Source organism: Phyllostomus discolor, chromosome X (assembly GCF_004126475.2).
Source record: "Phyllostomus discolor isolate MPI-MPIP mPhyDis1 chromosome X, mPhyDis1.pri.v3, whole genome shotgun sequence".
Lineage (NCBI taxonomy): Eukaryota > Metazoa > Chordata > Mammalia > Chiroptera > Phyllostomidae > Phyllostomus > Phyllostomus discolor.
In genome coordinates, this window is record NC_050198.1 from 79,545,690 (window position 1) to 79,573,039 (window position 27,350).

At 36.1% G+C, this 27,350-nt stretch overlaps 1 protein-coding gene across 9 annotated transcripts in view; it reads right to left on the bottom strand.

The window, feature by feature from the left end:
• Positions 1–27,350, bottom strand: part of SMARCA1 (SWI/SNF related, matrix associated, actin dependent regulator of chromatin, subfamily a, member 1) — a 78,856-nt gene that overhangs the window by 10,512 nt on the left and 40,994 nt on the right. For all 9 annotated transcript variants that reach the window (XM_028522178.2, XM_028522179.2, XM_036016883.1 and 6 more), the window contains 4 exons: positions 19,703–19,825; positions 15,609–15,741; positions 12,507–12,625; positions 12,179–12,391 (listed from right to left, as the gene is read on the bottom strand). In XM_028522178.2, the coding sequence (XP_028377979.1) occupies positions 12,179–12,391; positions 12,507–12,625; positions 15,609–15,741; positions 19,703–19,825 (588 nt within the window). The remainder of the gene's footprint in view (positions 1–12,178; positions 12,392–12,506; positions 12,626–15,608; positions 15,742–19,702; positions 19,826–27,350) is intronic.

A 27,350-nucleotide genomic window follows, 5' to 3' on the forward strand; every position in this document is an offset into this window, starting at 1 on the left:
TAAAATGATCATATCCTTCCTACTTGTTTATGTACTTCAACAGAGATTGATTAAAGACTACAGAAGTTTTCAGAGAAAGAAATCACAATCTTTTTAGCAGAGAGAAATGAAACTAAAACTCTTTTTTTTTTTTGTATAGCAGGATTTTTTAGATGGAAAAGAGTGTCAGAGAAATCTTCAGCCTTTAGCTTGAGGATTTCAAAGTGAGGCATATTTAGAAGTGGAGATTCATGACTTTAAGCACTTTAAAACTGTTAAGTCAGAAACCATGAATTCAGTACTTTGAGATCTCAGAATAAAACATAACTACCAAGGTTTCTACTTTTTTTTCTAAGTATTTCGATACTATTTATTGGTATCTCTGGGAAAGAGGAGAGTTATCTTTCAGCAAGATTATGTTTTTAAAGATAGCTTCTTTTTTCTTTTTGTAAGATTTTTATTTATTTTTAGACAGAGGGGAAGGGAGGGAGAAAGAAAGGGAGAGGATCATCAATGTGTTGTTGACTCTCACACGTCCCAACTGGGGACCTGGCCTGTGACCCAGGCTGGTTATCAAACCAGCAACCCTTTGGTTTGCAGGCCAGCACTCAATCCACTGAGCCACACCAGTCAGGGCTTAAAGATGGCTTCTTTAGTAAGCTACGTTTAAAGTTTAAACATCAATAAGATTTTAATTAGAACACAATGACATATATAATGAATCAAATTACATCCTCTATATTTCTAAGATGGGATTTTTCAATGAAACCAATTAATTTTAACTTTCAAAACCACAACTTCCTCTTTCAGTCTTCTTGGATTTTGAATATGATTCACTGTACAAGAACAATTATTTTAAATGAGCAGGCAGAGAGAGTACCTAGGAATATGAATAATCTACTTTTTCATTTCATTTTTATTTTTTCTATTATAGTTTATATTCAATATTATTTTATGTTAGCTTCAGCATAATGATTAGACTATCATATACTTTAAAGTATTCCCCTGAAATTTTCAGTACCCACCTGGCAATATTGTAATGCAGTTATTACAATATTATTGACTATATTCCCTATGCTGTACTTTATATCCCTGTGACTCCTTCTTTCTTTCTGCTGTGTAGTATTCCATGCTAAGTGAAATAAGCCAGGCAGTGAAAGACAAATACCATATGATCTCACCTATAACTGGAACCTAATCACCAAAACAAGTGAGCAAAATATAACCAGAGACACTGAAAAAATCAAGAACAAACTGAGAATAACCATAGCGGAGGTGGGAGGGGATAAGTGGGGGGGGAGGTTTTCTGGAACACCTATAAAGAACACATGTTGGGGACCGCCCTGCCTGGTCTCTGGAAGCTGTAACCCCCGCCGTGACTTAGGCTGAGTGAGAGACCTCCAGACAGGGAGCCACTAAGGAGACAAAACTTATTTCCCTGGCATGAACGCTGCCTGTTCTGTGCCTAACCTCCTATGCTTGATCAGTCAGCCAATGACGGGTAAGATTTCCCACGGAGGGAATCGCCTAATACAGGCATGATCACGAGGAGGCCTCTGGGAAGAGACTTGGGGCTGTGGAAATGAAGGCGTGATGGACATCAACCCTCGGCTTTGTCAAAGCCTGAGTCCTTATTCTTAGATGTGAGAAATCCAAGTCTCCTGGCTGCCTTTGTCTACTCTATTGACTTAGGCCTGCAGAAATAACAGGGGCAGTGGAGCCCAGACCAGAGACAGAGACGGCGGACCCCTGGGATAATCAGGCCTGGGACATAGAATATGCAAGATCCTGTGAGATCTGTTTGCTGGAGGATGATTAGATTAGAATTTGAAGGCACAGACAGGAAACCAAAACTAGCCTTTTGAGCCCTGTTAGTCCTTTCAAATGTTAAAACTCCAATCTTTGCCCAGAATCACAGCAGGAGTTCTGTCTGCACCTTTGAAAGTCACCTACTTCTTTTGATCTTTCCTGCCAGACTGTGAATCCACAAACTAAGTCTGTGTTCTTAATAAAAAATCTGCTTGGGAATGGGAACGGGGCTCTCTCCACTAAAGAGAGTGGCTGTTCTGTCCCTACTTCTCCACAGGACCTGGTTGTCTCTGTGTATGTTTTTCTCGTGTTTGGATGAGCCATCTGCATCATTCCGTGATTACTGCAGGCTGGTGAGCATGCATCAGACACATGGACAAAACCAAGGGGGTGGGATGGGGGGTGGGAGGTGGGGATGGCTGGAGTGGGGGGAAAATGGAAACAACTGTACTTGAACAATAATAAAATAAATTAATTAATGAATAAAATAAAATCAATCAATACATCCCCATGACTACTCTGTAACCACCAATCTGTACTTCTCAATCCCATCACCTTTTATATCCAGTCCCCCTACCCTCCTCTCATGTGGCAGCCATCAGTCTGTTCTCTGTATCTATGAATGTATTTGTTTCATTTATTCATTTACATTGTTCTTTAGATTCCACATGTAAGCAAAATCATATGGTATTTGCCTTTCTTTGACTGACTTATTTTACTTCCCCAATAATTGATATTATCAAAAAATATTCCAAAAACATGGTCTTTATATATACATATTTACAAATATACTACCTGCACTCTAATCCAGATATATATAAGCAAAAATGATCCATTACCAAGAAGGAAAATAAAAACAGAAAAGTAAACAATTTGTATTACAATATTTAAATATAAAATACACTATTATATATTTTAAAAGATACATTAGAAATCATAAATTCTACCTTCCAGAAGGTAATTAAAGACAAAGATGTCTTCATTTTCAAAAGGCAAAATGAAGGTTTCATTTTGTAATTACATATATAGTTAATATCTGCTCTTTTGAAAAATATGCATTAGAGATAAGTATCTTAGTAAAGAAAGAGGTAATGTTTTGTAGAAAGAAGATGGAGGAAAAAAGATTATTTACAAGGGAGTTCAGAGACATCTAGTGGTTGTTAATAATATACTTGGTTGTTTCTTGGAAATGAAATAAGGGTATATAGTTCTACAGTCATACTCACTCTACAAGAAATATAAGATTTTCCTTGGACTTCTGAATCTGTTTCATCCTACTGCTTTTGTTTACTGATTACAGAAACTGGAAACAGCATTAAACTCTCAACCTTTTTTAAAATAGTAAAATATCACTGAAATAATACTCAAAATTCAGCAAAAGCTCCATCACACAAAAGAGCATGTATGATCTAAAATATGATTTGCCAAAAAATGCAGGTAGGCATTTGTTTTCTACAAGTTGTTGAAATTTGTAAAACTAATGTTATCTATCAATTATAACTTCAAAAATGCATGCATTTTGAAAGGAGTTCTCTGCTAAACATGGTCACAGATGCATTGAGCTAGAAGGCACCTTAAATAAGTAGCTCACTGCCAAAGCCTTCAGACAATCAAAACAGAATCTCATTTTCAAATCTAACAGAAAAGCTATTCTACATTGTTCAATAATCTATGTCAATGATCCAAAGATAATCCTGCCAAACAATTCTTCCTTACATCCAATGTCAGTTCAGCCCTTTATTCTATAGATTCTTATCTTTTTTATTTTTACCAGTACTTTCTACTGCATCTTACTAACACATGTACCTCTTCATTTAAGAAGTATAGCACTTTACATTTATTTCCATTAAATGTCATGCTATGAGATCCCACAAATCCATCATTCCAGTCTCTCTAGTTCCTTTTGTATCCTGACTTGATCCAAAGAATTTGCTAGTTCTCCCAGCATTACATATTCTATAAACTTGATAGGCATGTTCTAATAACAATCCAAAAACACTCTAAGTGTGTGTTAACGTTTTAAGAAATATCTTATCTTGTAAAGCATCTGCCAATATTAGCATCTTCAATATGGCAACTCAGATTTCTTTTTTTTTTTTCTTTTTTATTCAACTTGAACTGCAAATACAAAACCAAACAAAACCTTTGCACCTCTATGAGCCTTTGGTCAAGAATATATTTATGGTTAATGGAAAATACTTTTAAAATGTTCAATGTTTGGATTGTTTGTTTACTTTTAATTTTTAGGCTGTATAAAGCTATTTTTGTTTTAGTTATCTCAGCTGAAAAAAGACTGATGATGCCAACAGTAAATATGTGTTGCCTTTATTTCAATACCATCAGAACACTGCTGAGCAGAAGTAGAATTTAACAGAAACACAATTCACATTAGAAAGTACCAGAGTGAATTATAAGCAGATAAAATAAAAATATCTCTTCTACTTAATTATTCTGTCACATAATATTCTTATAAAGACTCAACCTAGGCACCAATTCTTTCTCATTAAAAATAAAACCTTGTTCTGACTGGTGTGGCTCACTTGGTTGGCCATCATCCTGCAAAGCAAAGGTCACCAGTTCAATTCCTGGTCAGGGCACATGCCTAGGTTGCAGGTTCAGTCCCCCAATGGAGCACATACAAGAGCCAAACAATCAATGTTTCTCTCTCACATCGATATTTCTCTCTCTGTTTCTCCCTCCCTTCTCCTCTCTCTAAAAAGAAATAAATAAAATATTTTAAAAATAAATGAAATAAATCCTTAAGTTACACACAGTCTCAAGTATCATCTGCCTAATTACAAAGGGGAAAACATACCTTTAAATTGGAGAACTCTAGTGGTCACCATATTAACCAAGTAATCAAACTTAGTGTCACCAACACTAACATCCTCCCAGGACCAATCTGGAATTACAACTAAATTGTAGAGAAATCATCCTGAATAATGAACTAAACCCTAACTGGAGAGAAGACTTATAACCAAGGACAAACAGAAGAAACTACTTCACCACAAAGAGATCTGTAGAGAGTGCAGAGGAGGCGCAAGAGGGCTGGGTGGGCACCCACGGGTGGCAGCTGAAGTTCTGGAGGGGTATTTCAACAGCTGAGCGGCAGCTCCCCCTAAGAAATGCAGGGTCTAAACCCCAAGCTGGGCTCCTCAGCCTACAGCACCAGAACCAAGAAAGAAAGGAAGACAACATCGGCTGTGAAAAACAACAGGGGTTCTGTCTGCCAGGGAGAGATGGGTGGAGACTCAGAGAGCTTCTTAAAGGGCTGACACAAAATTTCATTTGTAGCCACTTACCCTGAGCTTTGGCAGAGGAAGGGCAGAGTGGACTAGAGATACTTGAGGAGAGCCTGGGGTTGATGTCTCTGGGGAGAGAACTGAAGAAACAGCCACCAGGATCCCTGTGCTGAATCATCACCCATACTGTTCAGAAGCCATCTTTCTCAGGCAGAACACTGACCTCCAAGTGGCATAAACCTGGCAAGAAGCAATAGCCTTGCCTGCAGAAATTACTCTGACCCACCCAGTGGAGCTCAAGCTGGGCTGCTAATTACAACTTGAGGCTGTATCAATGAGTAGTTTAACAACTAAGATGGATCTCTGGGAGCTCTATGAGACTTCAGATGACTCTACCCAAGGCCCAGTGCCGAAAAAAGCCAACCTTGGTGTTCAGCCTGGATCCTTCTGCAAACAAACGGGCCATATAGAGGAAGCCCCATGCTGTGGATTACTGGTAGCTCCAAACAAGTTAACCAGGGCCAGTCACAAGCAGCATCTGACAAGGCTTACATCAGAGTCTTTGCAGATCTATGTATTATGTAGAAACAAATACAAAGAGGCAGCCAAAATGGGAAGGCAAAGAAACAGATCCCAAATGAAAGAACAAGAGAATTCTACAGAAGAGCTTGGTGAAATGGAAGAAAGCAATTTAACACATAGAGAGTTTAGAGTAATGATTATAAGGATACTCAGCAGCCCTGGCTGGTGTGGCTCAGTGAATTGAGCACTGGCCTGTGAACCAAAGGGTCGCCTGTTCAATTCCCAGTCAGGGTCCATGCGTGGGTTGCAGGCCTCAGTTGGCAGCAAGCAAGAGGCAGCCACACATTGATGTTTCTCTCCCTGTCCTCCTTCACTTCCCCTGTCTAAAAATAAATAAATAAAATCTTTAAAAACAGAATATGAAAAAAAGGATCCAAAAAAAAGGATACTCAGCAGCATGAAAAAGACATAAAAACCATAAAAATGGACCAGTCAGAAATAAAAAATGCAATATCTGAATAAATACTACACTGGAAGGAATAAACAGTAGGTTAGAAGAAGCCGAGTTATCACATCAGTGATTTGGAAGACAAGGTAGAAAAAACACTCACATAGAGCAGTAAAAGAAAAAAGAATGTTAAAAAATGAGACGAGCTTAAGAAACATTTTGGACAGTGAATGAAGTGTTGACAACTTCCACATCATGGGAAGACCAGAAGGAGAAGACAACAGGCAAGGGATTGAGGACCTGTTTGAAGGAATAATGACCAAAAACTTCCTGGTGAAGGAAACATACACACAAGTCCAGGGAGCTCAGAGAGTCCCAAACAGGTTGGACTCAGAGAGGCCTATACCAAAACACATCGTAATTAAAATGCCAAATCTTCAAAACAAGGAGACAATCATAAAAGCCACAAGAGAAAAGCAGGTAGCTACACACAAGGGAGCACCAATTAGACCGTCATCTGATTTCTTAACAGAAATATGTCAGGACAGAAGGGAGTGGTGTGAAATATTCAAGGTGATGAAAAGCAAAGACCAAAACCAAGGCTACTTTACACAAGTCTATCATTTAAAATAGAAGGAGAAATAAGGAGCTTTCCAGGCAAGGAAAAACTAAAGGAGTTTGTTAACATCAAAACAGTACTGCAACAAATGTTAAAAGGCTTCATTTCAGAAGAAGAAAAAAGAGAAAAAAAGAAAAACAGTCTAATAAAATGGCACTAAATACATATCTATCAATAATCACCTTAAATCTAAATGGCATATAAATACTCCAACCAAAACACATAGAGTAGCTGAATGGAAAAGATTCATATATGTGCTGCCTCCAAGAGACACATCTCAGACTGAAAGATACACAGACTTAAAGGGATGGAACAAGATATTTCATGCAAATGGAAAGGGAAAAAAAGGTGGGATACTAGTATTTGTAAAGGCAAATTAGACTTTAAAACTAAGGCTATAGCAAGAGACAAAGAAGGACACTACATAATGATAAAGGGGACAATCCAATAAGAGCATATTACCCTAGTCAACATTTATTCACGCAGCACAGAAGCACCTATATGTGTGAAGCAAATCTCGATGGACATTAAGGGAGAGATTGACAGAAATAACACCCCATCAACTTCAGTGGATAGATCTTCCAGACAGAAAATCAACAAGGAGACAGCAGCCTTAAACCACACACTAGATCAAATGGATTTGATTGGTATCTACAGAGTATTTCACCCCAAAGCAGCAGAATATACATACTTTTCAAATATGGAAGGTTTTCTAGGTTAGAACACATGTTAGGACACAAAACAGGTCTTAATACATTTAAGAATGAAATAATAGCAAGCATGTTCTCTGACCACAAAGTATGAAACTAGTAATCAATCACAAGAACACTGAAAAACACACAAAGACATGGAAGCTAAATAACATGTTATTAAACAATCAATGGATCAACAGTGAGATCAATGAAGAAATCAAAAGATACCTTGAAACAAATGAAAATGAGGACAAAACAATCCAAAATCTATGAGACACTGGGAAAGCAATCTTAAGAGAGAAATTCATAGTATTACCAGCCTATCTCAAAAAAAAAACAAGAAAAAGCTCAAATAAACTATCTAATGTTACCCTTAAAGGAATTTGAGAAAGAACAAAGCCCACATTAAGTAGAAAAAAGGAAATAATAAAGATCAGAGTAGAAATAAATGAAGTAGTCTTAAAAAATGATACAACAGCTCAATGAATACAAGAGCTGGTTCTTTAAAAAGATAAACAGTATTTACAAACCTTTAACCAGACTCACCAAGGAAAAAAAGAGAGATCACAAATAAATAAAATCTGAAATAATACAGGAGAAATAACAACTGACACCAAAGAAATACAAAGGATGGTAAGAAAATATTATGAATAAAGCATGCCAACAAACTGGACAACCTGGATGAAATGGATAAATTCCTAGAAACATACAAACTTTCAAAACTGAATCAGAAAGAATGAGAAGTTCTGAATAGACAGATTGCAACTAGTGAAATTGAAGCAGTAATATAAAATCTCCCAACAAACAAATGCCCTGGACCAGACGGCTTCACAGGTGAATTGTACCAAACTTTCTGAGAGTAACTAACACCTTCCTTCTCAAAGTATTTCAAAAAATTCAACAGGAGGAAAGGTTCCAAAGCTCATTTTAGGAGACCAGCATTATCCTAATTCCAAAACCAGATATAGACACTACAAAGAAAGAAAAGTACAGACCAATATCCCTGATGAACGTAGATGCTAAAATCTTCAACAAAATATTAGCAAACAGAATATAGCAATACATCAAAAAGATCATACACCATGATCAAGTGGGATTTATTCTGGGAATGCAGGGTGGTACAACACTCACAAATCAACAAATGTGATTCACCACATAAACAAAATGAAGGATAACAACCACATGATCATATAAATAGATGCAGAAAAAGCATTAGATAAAATCCAGCACCCATTTATGATAAAAATTCTCAGTAAAGTGGGAATATGGAGAACATACCAAAACATAATAAAGGCCATATATGACAAACCCACTGCCAGCATCATACTCAACAGGCAAAAACTACAAACATTCCCCTTAAAAAAAGGGAGTAAGACAAGAATGTCCACTTTCACCTTTTATTCAACATAGTACTAGAAGTCCTAGCCACAGCATACAAGAAGAAATAAAAGGCATCCAACTTAGAAAAGTAAAACTGTCTTTATTTGCAGACATGATACTGTACATACAGAATCCCAAAGATTTAACTAAGAAACTACGAGAACTGTGGAATGAATTCAGCAAATCAGCAGGATACAGAATTAATATCCAAAAATCAGGTGCATTTTATATGCCAATAACAATTGACAGAAAGGGAAATTTTAAAAAATCCCATTTATAACTGTTTCAAAAATAATAAAATACCTAGTAAGAAATGTAACCAAGTATTTAAAAGCCCTATATTCAGAAAATTGTAAACACTGAAGAAAGAAATTGAAGAAGATACAAATACATGGCAGCACATACCGTGTTCAAGGGTAGGAAAAATTAACATCGTTAAAATGTCCATACTACCCAAAGTAATCCAGAGATTCAATGCAATTCCTATCAAGATTCCATTGACCTATTTCACATAACTAGAACAAATATTTCAAAAATTTATATGGAACCACAAAAGGCCCCACACAGCAACAGTGATCCTGAGAAAGAAGAACAAAGAGGAATCACACCACTTAATATCAAACTATACTATAAGGCCATAGTAATCAAAACAGCATGGTACTGGCATAAAAACACATCCACCACTGGAACAGAACAGAGAGCCTAGAAATAAACCCACACTGTTGGGAACCGCCCTGCCTGGTTTCAGAAACTGTAATCCCCCAGGGCTAAGACTGAATGAGAGACCTTGGGACCATAAGCCACTACGGAGCCAAAGCTGATCTCCCTGGCTGGAGTGCTGCCTCTGCCCCCTTTACCTCACCCTTGCTTGGCCCCAAGCCTGACCAGTTAGCCAATGATGGGTAAGATTCCTCAAGGGAGGGATTACCTAAGACAGGCATGGTCACAAAGGGGACCTCAGGGAAGGGCTTGGGGGACTATAGCAAAAGGGGGTGATGGACCTGCACCCCACGGCTTTGACATGGCCTGAATCCTCATTTTGTCTGCAAGAAATCTCCTAATCTCCTGGCTGCCTTACTTCCCCTGCCTTAGACCTGAAACAATGCTGAAGGTGGGTGAGACCCTGTGCTACAAAGGGCTGGTTCCCCAGGGCGATCAGGCCTAAGAAAGAATGCATAAAATTCTGTGAAACCTGCTTTGCTAAGAATGCCCTCAATTTTCTGATAAGGGTCCAAGCATGAAATGAGTTCATTTCCCAAAGTTTTATAGCCCTTTAGCTAACTGACTCTGACTCAGAATAAGCCCTCATAGTTCTTTGAATATTATATATTGTTTGATCCTTACTGCCTGACAATGATTGATGAGCTTTACCTGTATTCCTGTGCAAGCTGAACCCATTAAAAGCCCACTGAGGAAAAGGCTCCTGGCCCTCCTCCTTTGAAAGATCAGCCACCTTTCCTCCCGAAACAGGTCATGTCTTGGTAGACTTATTCTCATCCGTGGAAGCCGAGGGTGCCCTATGGGCAGAGACCCCCACATCACACCTTTATATCCAATTAATATTCAACAGAGGAAGCAAGCAAACACAGTGGGCTAAAGATAGTTTACTGAATAAATGGTGTTGGGAAAACTGGGCAGATACATGCAGAAAAGTGAAAGTAAACCACCTTTTTATACCACACACAGGAATAAACAAAATGGATCAAAGACTTAAATGTTAGACCTAAAACCATAAAAATCATAGAAGAAAACATAGGCAGCAAAATCTTGGGCATTGTTTGTAGCGGTATTTTATCAGATATATCTCCTCAGGCAAGGGAAACAAAAAATAAATAAAAGGGTCTATATCAAAGTAGAAAGTTACTGCATAGCTAAGGAAATCATCAATAAAATAAAAAGACAACCCACAGAATGGGAGGACATATTCACTGATACATTTATAAAGAACTTACAAAACTCAACACCAAAAAAACAAACCAGCCAATTAAAAGATGGGCAAAGGACCTGAATAGACACTGCTCCAAACAGGACATACAGATGGCCAATAGAAATATGAAGAGATGCTCAATGTCACTAATCCTCAGAGAAATGCAAATTAAAACCATAATGAGGTATCATCTCACATCTATCAGAATGTATCTCATCAATAAATCAACAAACAAGTGCTGGTGAGAATATGGAGAAAGGGGAACCTTTTTTTTACTGAGGGTGTGAATGCAGACTGGCACAGCCACTGTGGAAAGCAGTATGGAGATACCTCAAAAAATTAAAAATGGATCTGCCTTTTTACCCAGCAATCCTACTTCTCAGACTATATCTGAAGGAACCCAAAACACTAACTTGAAAGAACAGAAGCAGCCCTATGTTCATTGCAGCATTATTTACAATCACCAAGATATGGAGGCATCCCAAGTGTCTATATCAATAGAAGAGTGGATAAAACAAATTTGGGACATTTACACAATGGAATACTACTCCACCATAAAAAAAGAAGAAAATTTTAACGCTTGTGATGGTATGGATGGCCCTGGACAACATTATGCTAAGTGAAATAAGCCAATGAGAGAAAGACAAATACCATATGGTTTCACTCATATGTGGAATCTAATGAGCAAACTGAGCTAACCAGGAAAATGGGGACAGACTCATACAGAGCAAGGTGACAGGGAGGTTAGGGGGTAGAGGGATTGAACAGAAAGCAAAAAGGATCCATAGACATAGACAACAGTGTGGTGATTGCTGGGGGGGAGGCATAAGGGAACTAAATGATAATGGAAAAATACAATAAAATTAATTTTAAAACACTTAGCATCATCAAAAGGCTGACAACCCATCATGTGCTTCCTGATGTGATACAATAAAAAGTACAAATCACTTATGTAGCATTCTTGCCAAAAATGTTTAACCTAAATCTAACAATGAGCAAACAAAAGGTTGTAATTAAAAGATACTAAAGAGACTCAACAGCCAAATATAATATGTGATCTTTGGATCATCAAGTTTAAGCAACAACTATGAAAGATACTTTTAGGACAACTGAAAATTTTGTTCATGGACTGTATCCTGGATAACATTACTGAATCAATGTTAACATTTTCAGGTAGGATAATGATATTGTGGTTATGTAGGAAAATGTCCTTATTTTTAGATGAATGCTGATATATTCAGAGGTGAACCCTAATGATATGTGCAACTTATTTTCAAATGGTTCTCTGAGAAAGAGAGAGAGAGAGAGAGAGAGAGAGAGAGAGAGAACAGATATGTATTTCTGAATTCAAAATATAGATTCTACATTTATATATAGATTCTAGGTACATGTGTGTATATATATATATATACACATATATATATACACACACACGTGGGTGGAGGTAGGGAAAGCCAACATGGCAAGTGTTAACGATTAGAGAATCGAAGTGAAGGATATATAATATTTGAAATTTCCATAAGAAAAGTCAGAGCAAAAAAGTAAGAAAGAAATACATACCATAGCAGTTCTAGACTTGATAAACCAGTCAAATCTAAACTGAGGAGCATTCCGTACACATTGTCTTAATTCTTCATACACGTTCTCTCTATCAAAGCCCATTTTATGTAACATACAAATCAAGAATCTATCCTCTTCCTCAGTATAGTTCTTTCCTTTGCTGGTTCCATACTGAATACGTAACTGATGAAATGGAGCTTTGTATCTTGCAATCTGTGGATTTAAACAAATTATTGGTTTAACTAAATGTGCAGTAACATGTCAAAGCTAATGGCCATATCAATTAAAACAATCTAATAATAATTTTAACAATTATGAAATATAGTACTTTGGCATCCAGGGCTTTCTTGATACTGATCCTTCGTTGAATTCTTGCCTCCCCACGTTCAATTTGAGCCATGATTTTCTCAATGTCCTGTAATTCATTGCAACGTTCCCAAAATACAGCTGAAAAACAGTTATCATTTTAAATGCTATCATCTTAAGAAAAAGAATCCAAGGAAATGTAGAATAAATAATTAACAGAAAAGGATACAATAAAATTATGTTTACAATGAAGATTCAGATTCAGATTCATCTGTATATAATATGTTCACCTGTTAAATGCCCTAACTTTTCATTTAAAAATAAGACCACTGACAAGAAGATTTCAAGTTAGTGAGTTTCCTTTCATGAAATATTATGGCATTTTTAATTATCCATTCCAAATGATAGGATTTCAAGATACTACAGATACTGATTTAGGTAATGTTTTTATTCAAACAAGATATAGAAGGGACTCATCCAGATCCTGGCCTGCAGGATCCATGTGTGTGTTGTGGCTGCTATGAACAAATACACAAGGACAACAGAAGTCCTGTGGAGAAAAAGGAACGGCATGGCCATTCTCTGAGACACAGAGAGGGCCCCAGCCCCTACCTGGACAGGCTTTTACTGCTTTTCTGAGTACATTACATTGAGGACAGTCCTCATTTACTATGCACAGGTTCACTGCAGGTGATTACCTTTTATAGATAATGAAGGAAGAATGTTGCTAATTACTTCAAAGACAAGGATGTTGCAGACCAAGGGGAAAAGTGGTTAAACCAGTTACACTCCATAATTGGAAGGTTTAGCACAGACTTTAGGAAGTTACAGTGAGCACTTGCTGCCTCAATTTAGGGTAAGGGAGTTTTAGCAAAAGCAAGTCTCATAGCGGCCTAGGTACAATGCAGGCCTGATTCCCCACGGGAAAACCTCTCTATGGGTATGGTTCTGTGTGTCGACTCACTTCCCACTGGTTTTCCACATGGGAGGTGAGCTACATTTCCACACCACACAAAATGGCTCCCTACAAGGGACCAAACACATAATGTGTGACAAGAGAGAGAGTGGCCATATTAACTTAGAAAATATAGCTTCCTGGCAAGCAAAAGCAAAAATAAAATCATTATCAACAGATCATTCAAACATGAAGCAGCAATTCTACTGAAACCATTACTTCATTTTTGGAATCACTCACTGACCTCACAGTATTTCCAATAGCCTGTATGTAACTTCTTTTTTTAAATTACTTGAAATAGCTTAGTTTCTAAACAAAACAAAACAAAACAAAACACCAAGCCACCCAAATTTTATAAATGAGGTAAATAATCTGGCTGCATTAATATGACTTGAGTGAAAAACCTTTTTAATGACCTACTCTACATTTTCAAACTTTTTTTTTTATTTTTAAAGCCTATCAAGAAAGAAATGTTAGCTTGCTCTGATTTTTATAAGCACCTGCACTCATTATTCATTCAATACCCATTTAAATAAATACCTGCTATGTCTAAGATACTCATGAACAGCTAATTGTACTAATTTCTTCTCTTATTGTAACCAACTGCATTAACCCATTCCAATATCCCCACACTCTGGCAGAGACCCAATTAAGCTGTCCTGAGCTAGACATACCATTAGACCTGGTGTCAAATTGGAGAAAACATCGGACATTATATCTTTTTGAATCACTTGTTTTCTTCCAACTTCATGCACACTGATGCTATTGTGAAGAAAATTCTACTCCAGAAATTCACTCTGCACATATCTTTTCCCACTCTTTTCATTTACCTCTTGCTGCTAAAATTTCTCCCTCTCATCTATTTTCCTCTCTTTTAAGTCCCCCAAATGTCCTCAACTTGTATGATAAAGCTTAAGAGTAATAGAAATATTATGCTGATATCAAGAAAAAGGAAGTTCATAAACTTGATATATATATATGAACTGAAAATTCACTATAATCAACTTCTAAAATATTCTTTAATTAAACCTGGATTTCTTCAAGTACTAACACTATAGATAATTCAAAAGCTGGTCCTAGCCTATATTAACACTTGATATATTTATTAGTATTGTAATGTTTCCTTTAGAATTTTAATTAAGCTAAATAGGATTTGAGGGGCTAGGACAGAAACCTAAATCTGCTTTGTAATATTGTTTCTATGAGGAAAAAAAAAGTGCTAACACCTAATATTTAGACTACATTTGAGAGCTCAACCTATTTAAAAGTTAGAAACTGCCTATCCTACATATAAAAAATTTCCTAGACATAATTACCTATTTTTTAAATATTTATTTATTTTTAGAGGGGAAAGGAGGGAGAAAGAGGAGAGAAACAGCAATGGACGGCTGCCTCTAGTGCACTCCCAACTAGGAACCTGGACTGCAACCCAAGCATGCACTCTGACTGAGAATCAAACTGGTGACCCTTTGGTTCGCAGGCCAGCACTCAATCCCTGAACCACACCTGCCAGGGTTAATTACCTATTTGTAATAAAATTTGTTTCAGAAGCCTGAAGTTAAATATGCTGTAACGTAGGAATTATATTAACTCCATGTGCTTCAGCAGCTAATCTAGCTCTGGTCAAGAACAAAGACAGATGAATAAGAGAGGGACATGATCTAGGATCAATCAGCAGATTTATTCAAGCAGTATTTTTAGATCTATTCCAACTTGCCTGGAGTTAATGGAACACACATGATGTGCCTGGAGTTGACTGGAAATCTGACAGTGTCTGAGGACCTAAAAGGGCCTAACAAGAATTCTCTATTTCAAGGATGACCTACAAAGACACTAATTCAATCTGCTGAACCTGAAGTCTCAGACTTACCCAAAGAAGGACCAAATCCCAGAGATGGGAAAGTGAGAAACATATTTTGTCAATGCTCATCCAATAGCCTTGTTTCATCAGGACTTTACTTTGCTGCATTAACCACTATAGACAATAGCAGTCACTTTGTTTTTGATAAGCCTTAAAATATATTCATAGAAACATACTTACATTTTATATACTCACATGTATTTATTCATAAAAGTTTAAAAGATCTCTGGACAATGGCACAATTAAATTGACACTAAAGAAATGAATAACATTACAACTGAACGCCAGGTCTGAAGTTATATACAAACCTGAATACTCCATGACCTCCTCAGGGGTTTTGCCCTCCACTTCCCGAGCTATATTATCAATGTCATCTCTTCCATATTTCTCATTTGCTTTAATAAATTGGTTAAAATCTCGTTTAGTCCAGTTTGTGAATCCCTGTTAACAAAAATTAGGCATCATCAATCAAGGATAAATTAACAAATCCATTTATTGTTCTATTTACTCCTATACAATGATACATTAAAATACTGTTTAAAAGACTTAAAATGTTCCTCTTCATAAAATTCCAGGTTTTTTTTTTATTTTGGAATCCAAAGTTGAATGAGTCTTATTTATAAAAAATAACTGCTTTTACATCATGAAGAGAATGTACTTCTAAGAACTAAAAACTGATTTATAGTTTCAAGATATTGTACAGTTTTTAATTCCATATTTTATAGATGCCTACTACACTAAAATACAAATGCATTAAAACACTAATATAAGTGAAGTCCAGATATTCCAGAACTTCAATTTTTTTTCTTTTTTTTTTCTTTTTAGAGAGAGGGGAAAGGAGGGAGAAAGAAAGAAAGAAACACTGATATGAGAGAGAAATATTGATCAGTCACCTCTTGTGCCCCCATCGGGGGACTGAACCCGCAACCAAGGCACAAAAAGCAAAAACAACAAAAGTAAAAATAAACAAGTGAGACTACATCAAAATAAAAAAGCTTCTACACAGCAAAGGAAACCATCAACAAAATGGAAGGGAAACCTACTAAATGGGAGAAAATATTTGCAAATCATGTATCTGATAAGGGGCTAATGTCCAAAATATATAAATAACCCAGATAACTCAATAGCAAAAAAGAATTATTAAAAATGGGCAGAAGATCTGAATAGACATCTTACTAAAGAAGACACACAGATGGACAACAGGCACATGACAAAATGCTCTACATCATTATCTTCAGGAAAATTCAAATCAAAACCATAATGAGATATCAACTGGTACCTGTTAGAATGGCTATTATCAAAAAGAGTATTGTAGAAATAAGTGGTGAGGAAGTGGAGAAAAGGGAACCCTTGTGCATTATTGGTGGATATGTAAACTGGTGCAGCCACTAGAGAAAACAATATGAAGGTTTCTCAAAAATTTAAAAATAAAACCACCAAATGATCTAATAATTCAACTTCAGAGTATTTATCTGAAGAAAATGAAACCACTATTTCAAAAAGATATATGCACCCCCATGTTCACTGCAGCTCTATTTGCAATAGCAAAAATGTGGAAACAACCTAATTCTCCATCAATGGATGAATGGATAAGGAAATTGTGATACACACACCCACACCCACACACACACACACACACACACACACACACTGGAATATTATTCAGCCTTAAAAAGGAATAAAATCTTGCCAGCTGTGACAGCATGGATGGACCTTCAGGGTACTATGTAAAGTGAAATAAGTTAGACAGAGTGCAACAAATACTGTATGATCTCTCTTATATGTGGAGTCTTAAAAAAAACTAAGTTCATAGTGACAGAACAGTGGCAGTTGCCAGAGGCATTGGGTGGGAGGGTAGGAGAAATGGGTGAACTGTTTGGGTTTCTTTTTTAATTAAATTCTTTTAAAAAACAATTACTTAGGGCAGCAGGTAAGGGTCAGGTCAAGGAACATGTATAAAGGACCCATGGACAAAGACAACAGGTGGGGGAGATTGAAAGTGGAAGGTGGGAGTGGGTAGAGCAGGGAAGAGTATGGGGGGGGGAAATGGGGACAACTGTAAGAGAACAATAAAAAAATTTAAAAATAAAAATATAAAATATAAAAAAACAAGATTAATTCAACTACTAGGAGGGACAAAAAATTGATTTTACTTCTAATTACAAACTTCAGCAATTTCTCAGTTGAGAATGTACATATTCACATTATATTATGTAAATACAATATACTGCAAACCAAGTAGCATTCTAAGACTATACATTTAGTTTTGTGCTCAGGAACTACATATTTAAAATAAAACATGAATATTTAAATGTTTTATTCTATGGTAATTACTAATATTCATCCAACTGCAATAATATTTCACACTTAAATTTATGACTTCCAGACATGTGGTTAAAAAGCATGTGAATATAATTTCTAAAAATGCAATCAATGAAATTACAAGATATACCAAAGAAAATACCTATATATAATAAGATATAAATATTAAAAACTATCAATAATCAGAGCCCTGGCTGGCGTAGCTCAGTGGATTGAGCGCGGGCTGTGAACCAAAGTGTCACAGGTTCAATTCCCAGTCAGGGTACATGCGTGGGTTGCAGGCCATGACCCCCAGGAACCACACATTGATGTTTCTCTCTCTCTCTCTCTCTCTCTCTCTCCCCCACCCCTCTCTCCCTCTCTCTCTCTCCCCTCCTCCCATCCCTCTCTAAAAATAAATAAATAAAATCTTTAAAAAAACTATCAATAATTAATGTGGAACATATCCTAACACTGTACCTTGCATATTGTTCAAAATAATTTGTTAAATAACTATATCTTGCTGTCAACTTTTTATACTTATGTGGTATCATTCAGTACACATTTTTGTTTATTATTTTCCAAGGTTTTTTTTATGCTATAACTTTTTAATCTTCTGCAAATTATTTTGGAAGTATAACACTCATAAAACTCATTAAAGCAACAATGACCAGAAAGCTATAATACTTTGTTCAAATGGAAATGTTGACTATTTAGCAACTTTTAGCTTTTATTTTTGTAATTCTATTTTATTGAGTATGCTATTATAGTGGTCCTGATTTTCCCCCTTTGCCCCTCTCCAGCCAGCACCCCTTACTCCACTCCCTTAAACAATCCCCCCACCATTATTCACATTCATGGGTCATGCATGTAAGTTCTTTGACTACTCTATTTCCTATACTGTACTTTAACATCCCATGGCTATTCTGTAACTAGCTATTTGTACTTCTTAATCCCCTCACCTCTTCACCCATTCTCCCACACTTCCTCCTATCTGGCAACCATCAAAACACTCTCTGTATCCATGATTCCCTATCTGTTCTTGTTTGCTAAGTTTGATGTTTAGATGAAATTTTGATAGACAGGTATTTTTGCCATTTATATCACTCATAGTTCTGATCTTCTTTTTCTTAAATAAGTCCCTTTAACATTTCATATAATAATGGTTGTATAAAGATAAAGGAGTCATCATCACCATGCCATTATTATATGAAATGTTAAAGGGACTTATTTAAGAAAAGATGAAAACTTTAACAATAAAATGGCAATAAATCAATAAATACCTATCTGTCAACATTTGAATCTAGAAAACTAAGGAAACAAGCAAAACAGAAACAGAATCATAGATATTAAGAACATTTTGATGGTTTTCAGAGGGGAGGGGGGCCTGTGGGAATGGCTGGAAAAGGTGAAGGGATTAAGAAGTACAAATTCATAGTTACGGAATAGCCATGGGGATACAAAGTACAGGTAGGAAATGAAGTAGAGAAAGAACTTATACACATGACCCATGAAAATGAACAATGGTAGGGATGAGGACTACCTGAGGGAGTGGGGCATGCTGGGTGGAGTGGGGCTAAAGGGGAAAAATTGAGACAACTCTAATAGCATAAACAGTAAAATATAATTTTTTAAAAGTCTCAGAAATCTCTCATCATTGTATTAAATTTCTTTCCAAGAAAGGATAAAAGCATTTTGAGATTTATGACATTATTACATAAATAAAATATTAGTAAAATATAATTTCAGAGAACAGTTCATACACAATGAAATAAATTTAAATTTTCAGGAATATGCTAGTAATTATTTTCTGTCAGGATTAGTAAGTGAATAAATGACTTTGTTATAATTGTTAAAATACATGTCTTCTTTCTAACAACTGACATCTACATTTTACATTTACATATTTCCTGGAATTTCCAAAACAGCGTATTTTTGTGAAAAGGATAAAAAATAGGGATATTTGGTCTAAGCATTTACAAAACAGTCCTGAGTTTTTTTAGTGTGTTTAATCAAGGTACTGAGCTTAATAAAAAGTGATCTGTATTTTCTTTTTTCTATTGGTTACTTAAAAGTATTTCAGTCACTCAAAATATCTTACTTGTGTGAGAAGTTTTTCCTTTTCTTCAGTCTCTTCTGCTGTAAGAGGTTCAGCTCCATCAATTTTTTTTTGCTCCTCTCTCTGAGCCACAGCTGGATTTGGGATATCAGAATTTCTTGGGACCTAACAGATTAAGAAGTGAGTTATGAGTAAACTGTTGGGAAAATTAAGATATATATATACATATCAATCTTGAGTTATTTCAACAGTAAACAATATATAAGTATGACAGAATGATACATGATCCACTCCACATTCCTACTACCATGTTATCACCAAAATAATAACCTTAAATGTGCCACATGGTATTTTAGAGTTAAAACCCATTGCTAAATGCCACATCATATTCTAGATTTAATTACACTGTGGAACAAAATATGTCCTTATTATATTGTAATATGTGGTAAAAATAATAATATCATTATCCCCAATACCAACATTATACAATAAAGTCTCAAGCCCAGAAGAAACAGAGTTTGGCAGTACAAAAAGAGCCCATATTCACCCGGCAATATAGACAGCAGTAGAGAAATGGCAATGCACCTGAAGACTGCATCCAATGCTCTTGATCAATTCATTGTGCAAAAGGAAAGGCATGTTTTTATTGCCTTCCAGCTTTGGAAAGGGAGACCATCTTCACATAAAATGCAACAAGTCTAGAAGAAGTGACAGGATAATGGAGAAGCAAAAAAAATAGATAATATACAAGGTGGGGCAAAAGTAGGTTTACAGTTCTAAGTACATGAATCAGAGTTTATTCCTGTATTATTATTTATTAATTATTGTGTTATTTTCCATACAAACAACTGTAAAGCTACTTTTGCCCCACCAGGAATATAAGAAGGTAGGGGTAGTAGAGCACACAAATATCCGCGATAGGACCCGCAGTCAAGGGGAAAGGACTACAGTAGTAGTGACTAACAGAATTATAAATAGTGTTCTGGGTAGAGAGCTGTAAACACATTTACAACTAAGGAGAAGATAGCTCAAGTTCAAAAGACTGAGGACAGAAGCTCAGCTCTGCAAGGAAGCAGTCAGTCACCCGTATCTCAAAACCATAGCCTCAGAGGCCTCAGTGTGGCACAGTGAACACAGAAAACCAGTATGGAGCAGCAATCATTGTATGACTGACAAACTAAGTCACTCAGCCCAAAGCCTCACACCATTTCTATGTGCATCTACAGTGATAACACTGCACACTGACTTAAAAGGTAAGTATATAATATACATATTGGTACATTTTACAGCACACCATTAAATATGAAAAGGCTTCCACTGTTTTGGAATGCACACCTATAGTGAATGACTCATTTCCTAGAAGTAACAGATGGCTTTATGACAGTATAATTATAATATATATTATTTTTCTAATTTTGATACATATTTCATAGAGATTGAAACTATATCATAACTGAAAAATAGTTTAAAAACTATTATATCTTAGCAGTCATTTAAATATAAAACCTACTAACAAGGCATTAAAAAGGAATACTGAAAAAAAAGATTGATTTGTAGTCATCAATACAGACAATCAAATTATTAAGTATTGCCTAAATGTCTATTATGTCTGTAGCACTATGATGAGTATTCACTGAAATATAAAAGAAATAATGGACATGATCCTTGCCCACAGGGAGCTTACAACCTAGTTGTGAAGTTTTGAGCTGTACCTTAAGAACTCAAAATATTTGGAAAGAGAGAGAGAAGAGAAAGAATATTCTAGGTGTGGGCAATATAAGCAAAAACATGAAGGAACAAATGTACAGGAAGGAACACGTGGGGTTTACGTTGAGAAGGAATAAGAAACAAGGCCAGGGGAAAACAGATTTAGAAAGCCTGTTGAAACTACAGAGTAGGCATCAGGAAGCCACTGGAGACTTATGAACAAGGAACTCAAGTGTCAAAACATAACATCTGCACCTTTTAGCTTTGTGCTGGATGAAGTGGGGGAAGCGACTAGAGGCAAGAGAACCAACTATACTATTGTAATCTCATGAGCTATGATGACCTGGCCTAGGATAGTAGCAAATGGAATTGAAAAAAAAAAAGGCGTAAATTAAAACTGAAATGTATTCCAGTGGTAAGCATGATTAAAAATAAAATTTTTCAATAAATAATTCAAGTTTTAAAATTACAGACACGACAGCAATTTCATTCCTATTCACCCAAAGAAAGGAAAGAAATCCATACAAAAACTTTTACATGAATATTCATAATAGCCAAAAAACAGACAAAAAAACCCCAAAAAACCCAGATGTCCATCAACAGAAGAATGGATAAGCAAACTGCTGTAGTATATTTTTACAATGGAACAGTACTCATCAATAAAAAAGGGAATAAACCTCTAACAATGGGGCAACATGAATGAGTCTCAAAAACAGGATGGTAACTGAAAGAGCCTTACATATAATGTATGATTCCATTTATGTGCAATTCTAGAACAAAAAAATCTAATCTGTGGAAGAAAATAATAACAGAACAGTGGTTGTGTCTGAGGATTGACTGGGAAGAGGCACTTTCTAGACTTATAGTAATGGTCCATACGGGTTTCAGTTATGTAGTTGTAAGCATTTATCAAAATACATCAAATGACACTTAAGATGTATACAGTTTGCTGTGTGTAAATTTTACCTTAAAAAAGAACCATGTAAATACTGAACTCACGTTAATATGCATAAGTGTTTCTGGGTAAAATATACTTATGTCTGTAAGTTTTAAATGCATGGAAAAATAAGATAGATATCCACTTAATAGAAGGCTGGAGAATTGGACAAATAGGTGATAAATCAAATACAGTAAGATGTAAATTGGAAAACATATGGGGCCTACATATGAGTGTTCACTGTACAATTACTTTAACATCTTTGTATGTTTGAAAATTTTTCACAGTAAAATGTTTGAAAAAACTACAGACATAGCTTTACAAGTTTAACAGACCTTTAAATTGCTGACATGTAAAATTATTTTGGCTTCAAATTTTAATTGAGAAAAACCTGTTTAATCATAAGATATTACTCTATTAAATACCTTCAAAATTTCTATGTGCAACAAACCATACTTTAAACAAATAAAATATTTCATAAGCATCTAATTTTAAGACAGAAAATGGAATATACCCACACAAAATAAACTCTATTCCTACACAGATATCCCCAATACTAAAACTTCCCTCATTGAACTTTAGTAAGAACAAAATCAGAATGTTGTATCATACCATTAGATTTTAGGATCCACTAGAAACTACTTCTTCCATAATCATCAGTCATATTTTCAAGACAGCAAAATTTCAGAATGCCTTCAATGTCACATGTACTATTTTAATTCTAAAAATTACTCAAATACATAGCTGCTAAATTATTTAGAATTATAAATGACTCACCATTCCTAAATTCCTTATCTCCTCCTACCAACACATCTCCTTAATATTCATCATTTTAAAAAGGTATTCAATTTTTACCTCATGAGGTTCTCATCAACATTAAGCTTCTTGCAGTGATTTAAGTGATATAATAATTAAGTAGAAAAATTATAGACCAATAGTACTAACCAGATACCTCAAAAGTCTTGAGTACTCACACTGTAATTCTTACTGATGGCCCCCAGCAACACTTAATATAACCTCAATACACAAAAAGTTACCTTTCAGAAGGAAGCATCTCAATTACTATATGGATTTCTAGTCACACCTTAAGGAATTTGCACCTAAGAGCTGTATGCCATGGAGAAGGAAAAAATGTTTTTTGGTCTTGTTTCTTAGCCGTTTTAGCAAGCCTTTCATAGAAATATGAACTACTCAATTAAACATGATGGCACACAAAACGAAAGCAGTAACCCGAAGTCAGCCCACTGCATTTTAGTTCTACTATCGCAAAACAGGTGGCCCACAATGGCATTACCAAGGCTCACAAAGATTATGAAATTTCCCCATTTGTCAAGTGTTTATAACCATCACTAAAGATTTTTTTATTGAAGAGAAATGTTAAAAAGCCGGCAAAAGTCTTTCACTCCAGATCTTAGATTCAATGTAATTTCTAAATGCTCTGGATTTTTTATTCTGCAATAGAAATTTCAATGAAGTCATCTGTTCCCATGTAAATATTTTAGTGAACAAGCAATTAAATGCATTAAGTAATTCCTTTAAGTTGTAAGAGCAATGAAGCTTCTGAATGTCTAACTTGAATCAAGGTCAAAGCTAAGGCGGCAGAGAGAATTGGCGCATGTGCACTGCTACCTACCAAGTGGTTAGGGCAAAACAAACCTGTATTTCATTCAGCCTCAAATAAAATAAAACTCTTTAATTACAGATCTTATCAGCAGTACTGCAGTGACTTTGTGCTGAATATGGGGGGAAGGGAGAACAAAACAGAAAACAAAAATTCAAATAAGCAGGCCCTCGAGAAAAATGCTCTTTCCCAACCGCTTCGAAACTACTGAGCCCTCACTAGCCCCACCCCAGACTACTACCGAATTAGACTCTGAGGGACTAAAAATGGACAAAAGGGTACCATGCACCACAGTGCCCCACCTATACACAACACCTCTCTCCCTTGGGCTAACAATCATTTAAGCAGAAAGGAGGGAAGCAGTCCCCTTTTGAGAACATAACTGTGTGTAGAGAATACTAGATAACAGTACCACGGCAGTTCAGTTCATCTGACAATTACTGCTCTGTTCATTTGTGGCTCTGTTGAATTTTCTTGAGGTATGGGGCAGGGGGATCAATGCTGGATATCCATGAGAAAATAAGTCTAACAGTTATCAATATCACATTGTGCTTGAAAGGAAGCTTTTGCATATGATTAACATGCCATGTTCTTCTCTCTCTACTCTGAACTCAAACATGAAACCCACCGAATTAAAGCACTCACCTTAACTGAGGTCTGTAGCTTCTGGTAAAAAATGGAAGAGACAAGGTTCGGAAAGAATCAACATCCAGAATGTATTCTTATTTGTCTTATAAATCCTCAGCTACAGATGCATACAGAGGACCAAGGCAAGTCTTAAGATGATACAGAAGCAATTCAGGATGGGGCTGAAGAGAATACAGGCTAAGAGTAGAGTGGTAGGGGATCATTCTCCTTCCTCCTCCTCCATCTCCTCAGCATCCTCCACACCCCTCCACCACCACCACCACTACCACCACAGCCACACTCCAAGCCACCACCATCTTCTCTGATCTTCACACTTCGACAGCCTCCTGGCTGATTTTCCTGGAGAAACTCATTCTCTGTGTCACAGCCAGAGTGATCTTTTAAAAGTATAAATCTTATGATACTCTACCACTTACTTAGAAGTTGTTTGACCTTGACCAAAATATTCAGACTCAACCTCTCTATGCCTCAGTTTCCCCATCTGTAAAATAAGGATGTAGTTCCAGGGCTGTTATGAGGAGAATACGCTAATCTTTTTAAAGAACTGAGAACAGTAAAGCATCACAAGTAAGGGCTAAATAGGTAGCTGCTATTATTATTTCACCACCAATCCACCATTCTGTCTTAAAAACATCTCAGTGGTTTTCCTTTGCTCTAAAGCTGAAGTTCAACCTCATTAATATGACCTATAATAGCTTCACATGATCCAACTCCACCTGCTTACCTGCTGCATGTTAAGTCACTCTTCTCTTCACTGGCCTGCTTTCAGTTTCTAAAGGGACAATCCTCCTTCCTACCACAACACCTCTGCAGCTATGGTTCCCCTAGCTGAGCTCTTCTCTCCCACACTGCACTTGGCTAATTCTCTCTGATCTCAGCCTAAATGACCCTTCCTTAGGAACCACTACCTTGGTGTTGCAGTCCACATTAGACATCCATGTTATGGTCCCTTATGGTATCGCTGAAACACACAAATAACAGTGTCATTACTCTGTGATATCTGCTTAACGTCTGTATTAGAATGTAGTTCCATGTGCTGAGGGATTTTCTCTTACCACTTTATCCCCAGTGCTTAGCATAGAATCTGACACAGAGAAATACGCAATAAATATGTATTAAATTTTTAAAAATCCCCCTTTTAAATCCATTCTCCCTGTCCTATTGCTTGTTTTCTGAGAGGTGAAGAAGAGAACAGTAAAGTGTCATAGCATGGATTCCATATCATCTTCCCTCTCCTCATTCATCCCTTTCCTCTCTTCTTACACCTTCTTCCTTCCTATCACCCTTTGCAGCTGTCCATTAATTCCTCCCTCTTCTAAAGTTTCCTCTCTCTTCCATCTCCTTCCAGTTGGCCACTACCCAACCAGTCATTATGAGACCTCATCCCTAGCCACAAACTGCCTGTAATGAATATCGCTGTTTACATTAAAGCCAGAGCTGTGAGGACAATGTGATGGACATTGTTTTATCACGGGGAACAGAATTTTAATATCTACAAAGAAAGAGCACAAACAGTTCTATCAGCAAAGATGATTTCTTTATGGCTGCTTCTTGATTACCACTTGCCTCACCTCCCAAACAACATGTCACACCACTGTAAACACAGTCCTTATTTAGGGCTGCAGAAAGAAGCAGGGTTATGTCACATGCAGAAATAGCCCAGAACATCTGAGTGGAAAGAGCATACCACTTGAACATTGAGAACCTGGGTTTGAGACCAGCAGCCTTGGCAATTCTGTTAGCTATGTGACTTCAAAGAAGTCATTTAACCTCTCTGAATTTCAGTTTCCTCACCTATTATATAGAGCTGATAATAACACCTATTTCATAGGGTTGCTGGTAATCAAATGAAGTATGAGTTCTAACATTTAAATTAATTTTTCATTCAAGCATCACCAGTAACAGTCAATAGAAGTAACAGAAAATACTAATCTAAATATGAAATGAAATTTTATAATCTTTAGTGGGATTATATATATTTGCTTACCTCATGAAATCTTATTAACTACTTCATTAATTTTCCTATACTGTTTTTATTTCACATTTTGTACCTATATCTTGCCTGTTTCTCTTGGTATATTACCGTTTTCATTTCCTTTCAAACAGTTTTATGCCTGGTCTGAATGCCCAACCACAGTTACTGTACTCTTCTACAATTTCCTAAGAAGGATTTTATCCAGTCATCTTGGTTAAATACACTCAAATTAAATCATATTTCCCAAGCTAGATTATAACTACTTATATTCACCTTAAGCTTCTTATTCCTATTTATATATATATATATTTAAACTTTGGTACATTAAGAGCAAGCAAAACTTTTTTACTATTTCAAATGGCAATACTCCCATTCTGTAATAGTAGTAGAAACACCCCAGAGATCCACTCTAGCTCCAAAATGTAACTAACTAAATACCTTATGTAAATGGAGCTTTTCTAGGTTCACAAAATAAATTTTAAAGTACAGCTTCCACTTCATAAAACTAAAAATTTCATCAAATTACAAGAGTGTTAATGTTTTTATCATTTAATCCACACTATTGATAATTACACTTTTGGTCATCCCTTTTTGTTCACTAGGGAGTCAATTTCACCATGTAGAAATAACTTAGTACATTTAATCTCTCAATGTGATAGCTTTAGTGTGACAATATTAAATTTCACTCACAAAAATAAGTTCTTACCCACCTATACAAATAAGAATATTGAATTCCAAATGATCATTTTAAATGATGCAATTCATTATCATGTTTAACATTAATACCTAGTGACCACAGTCA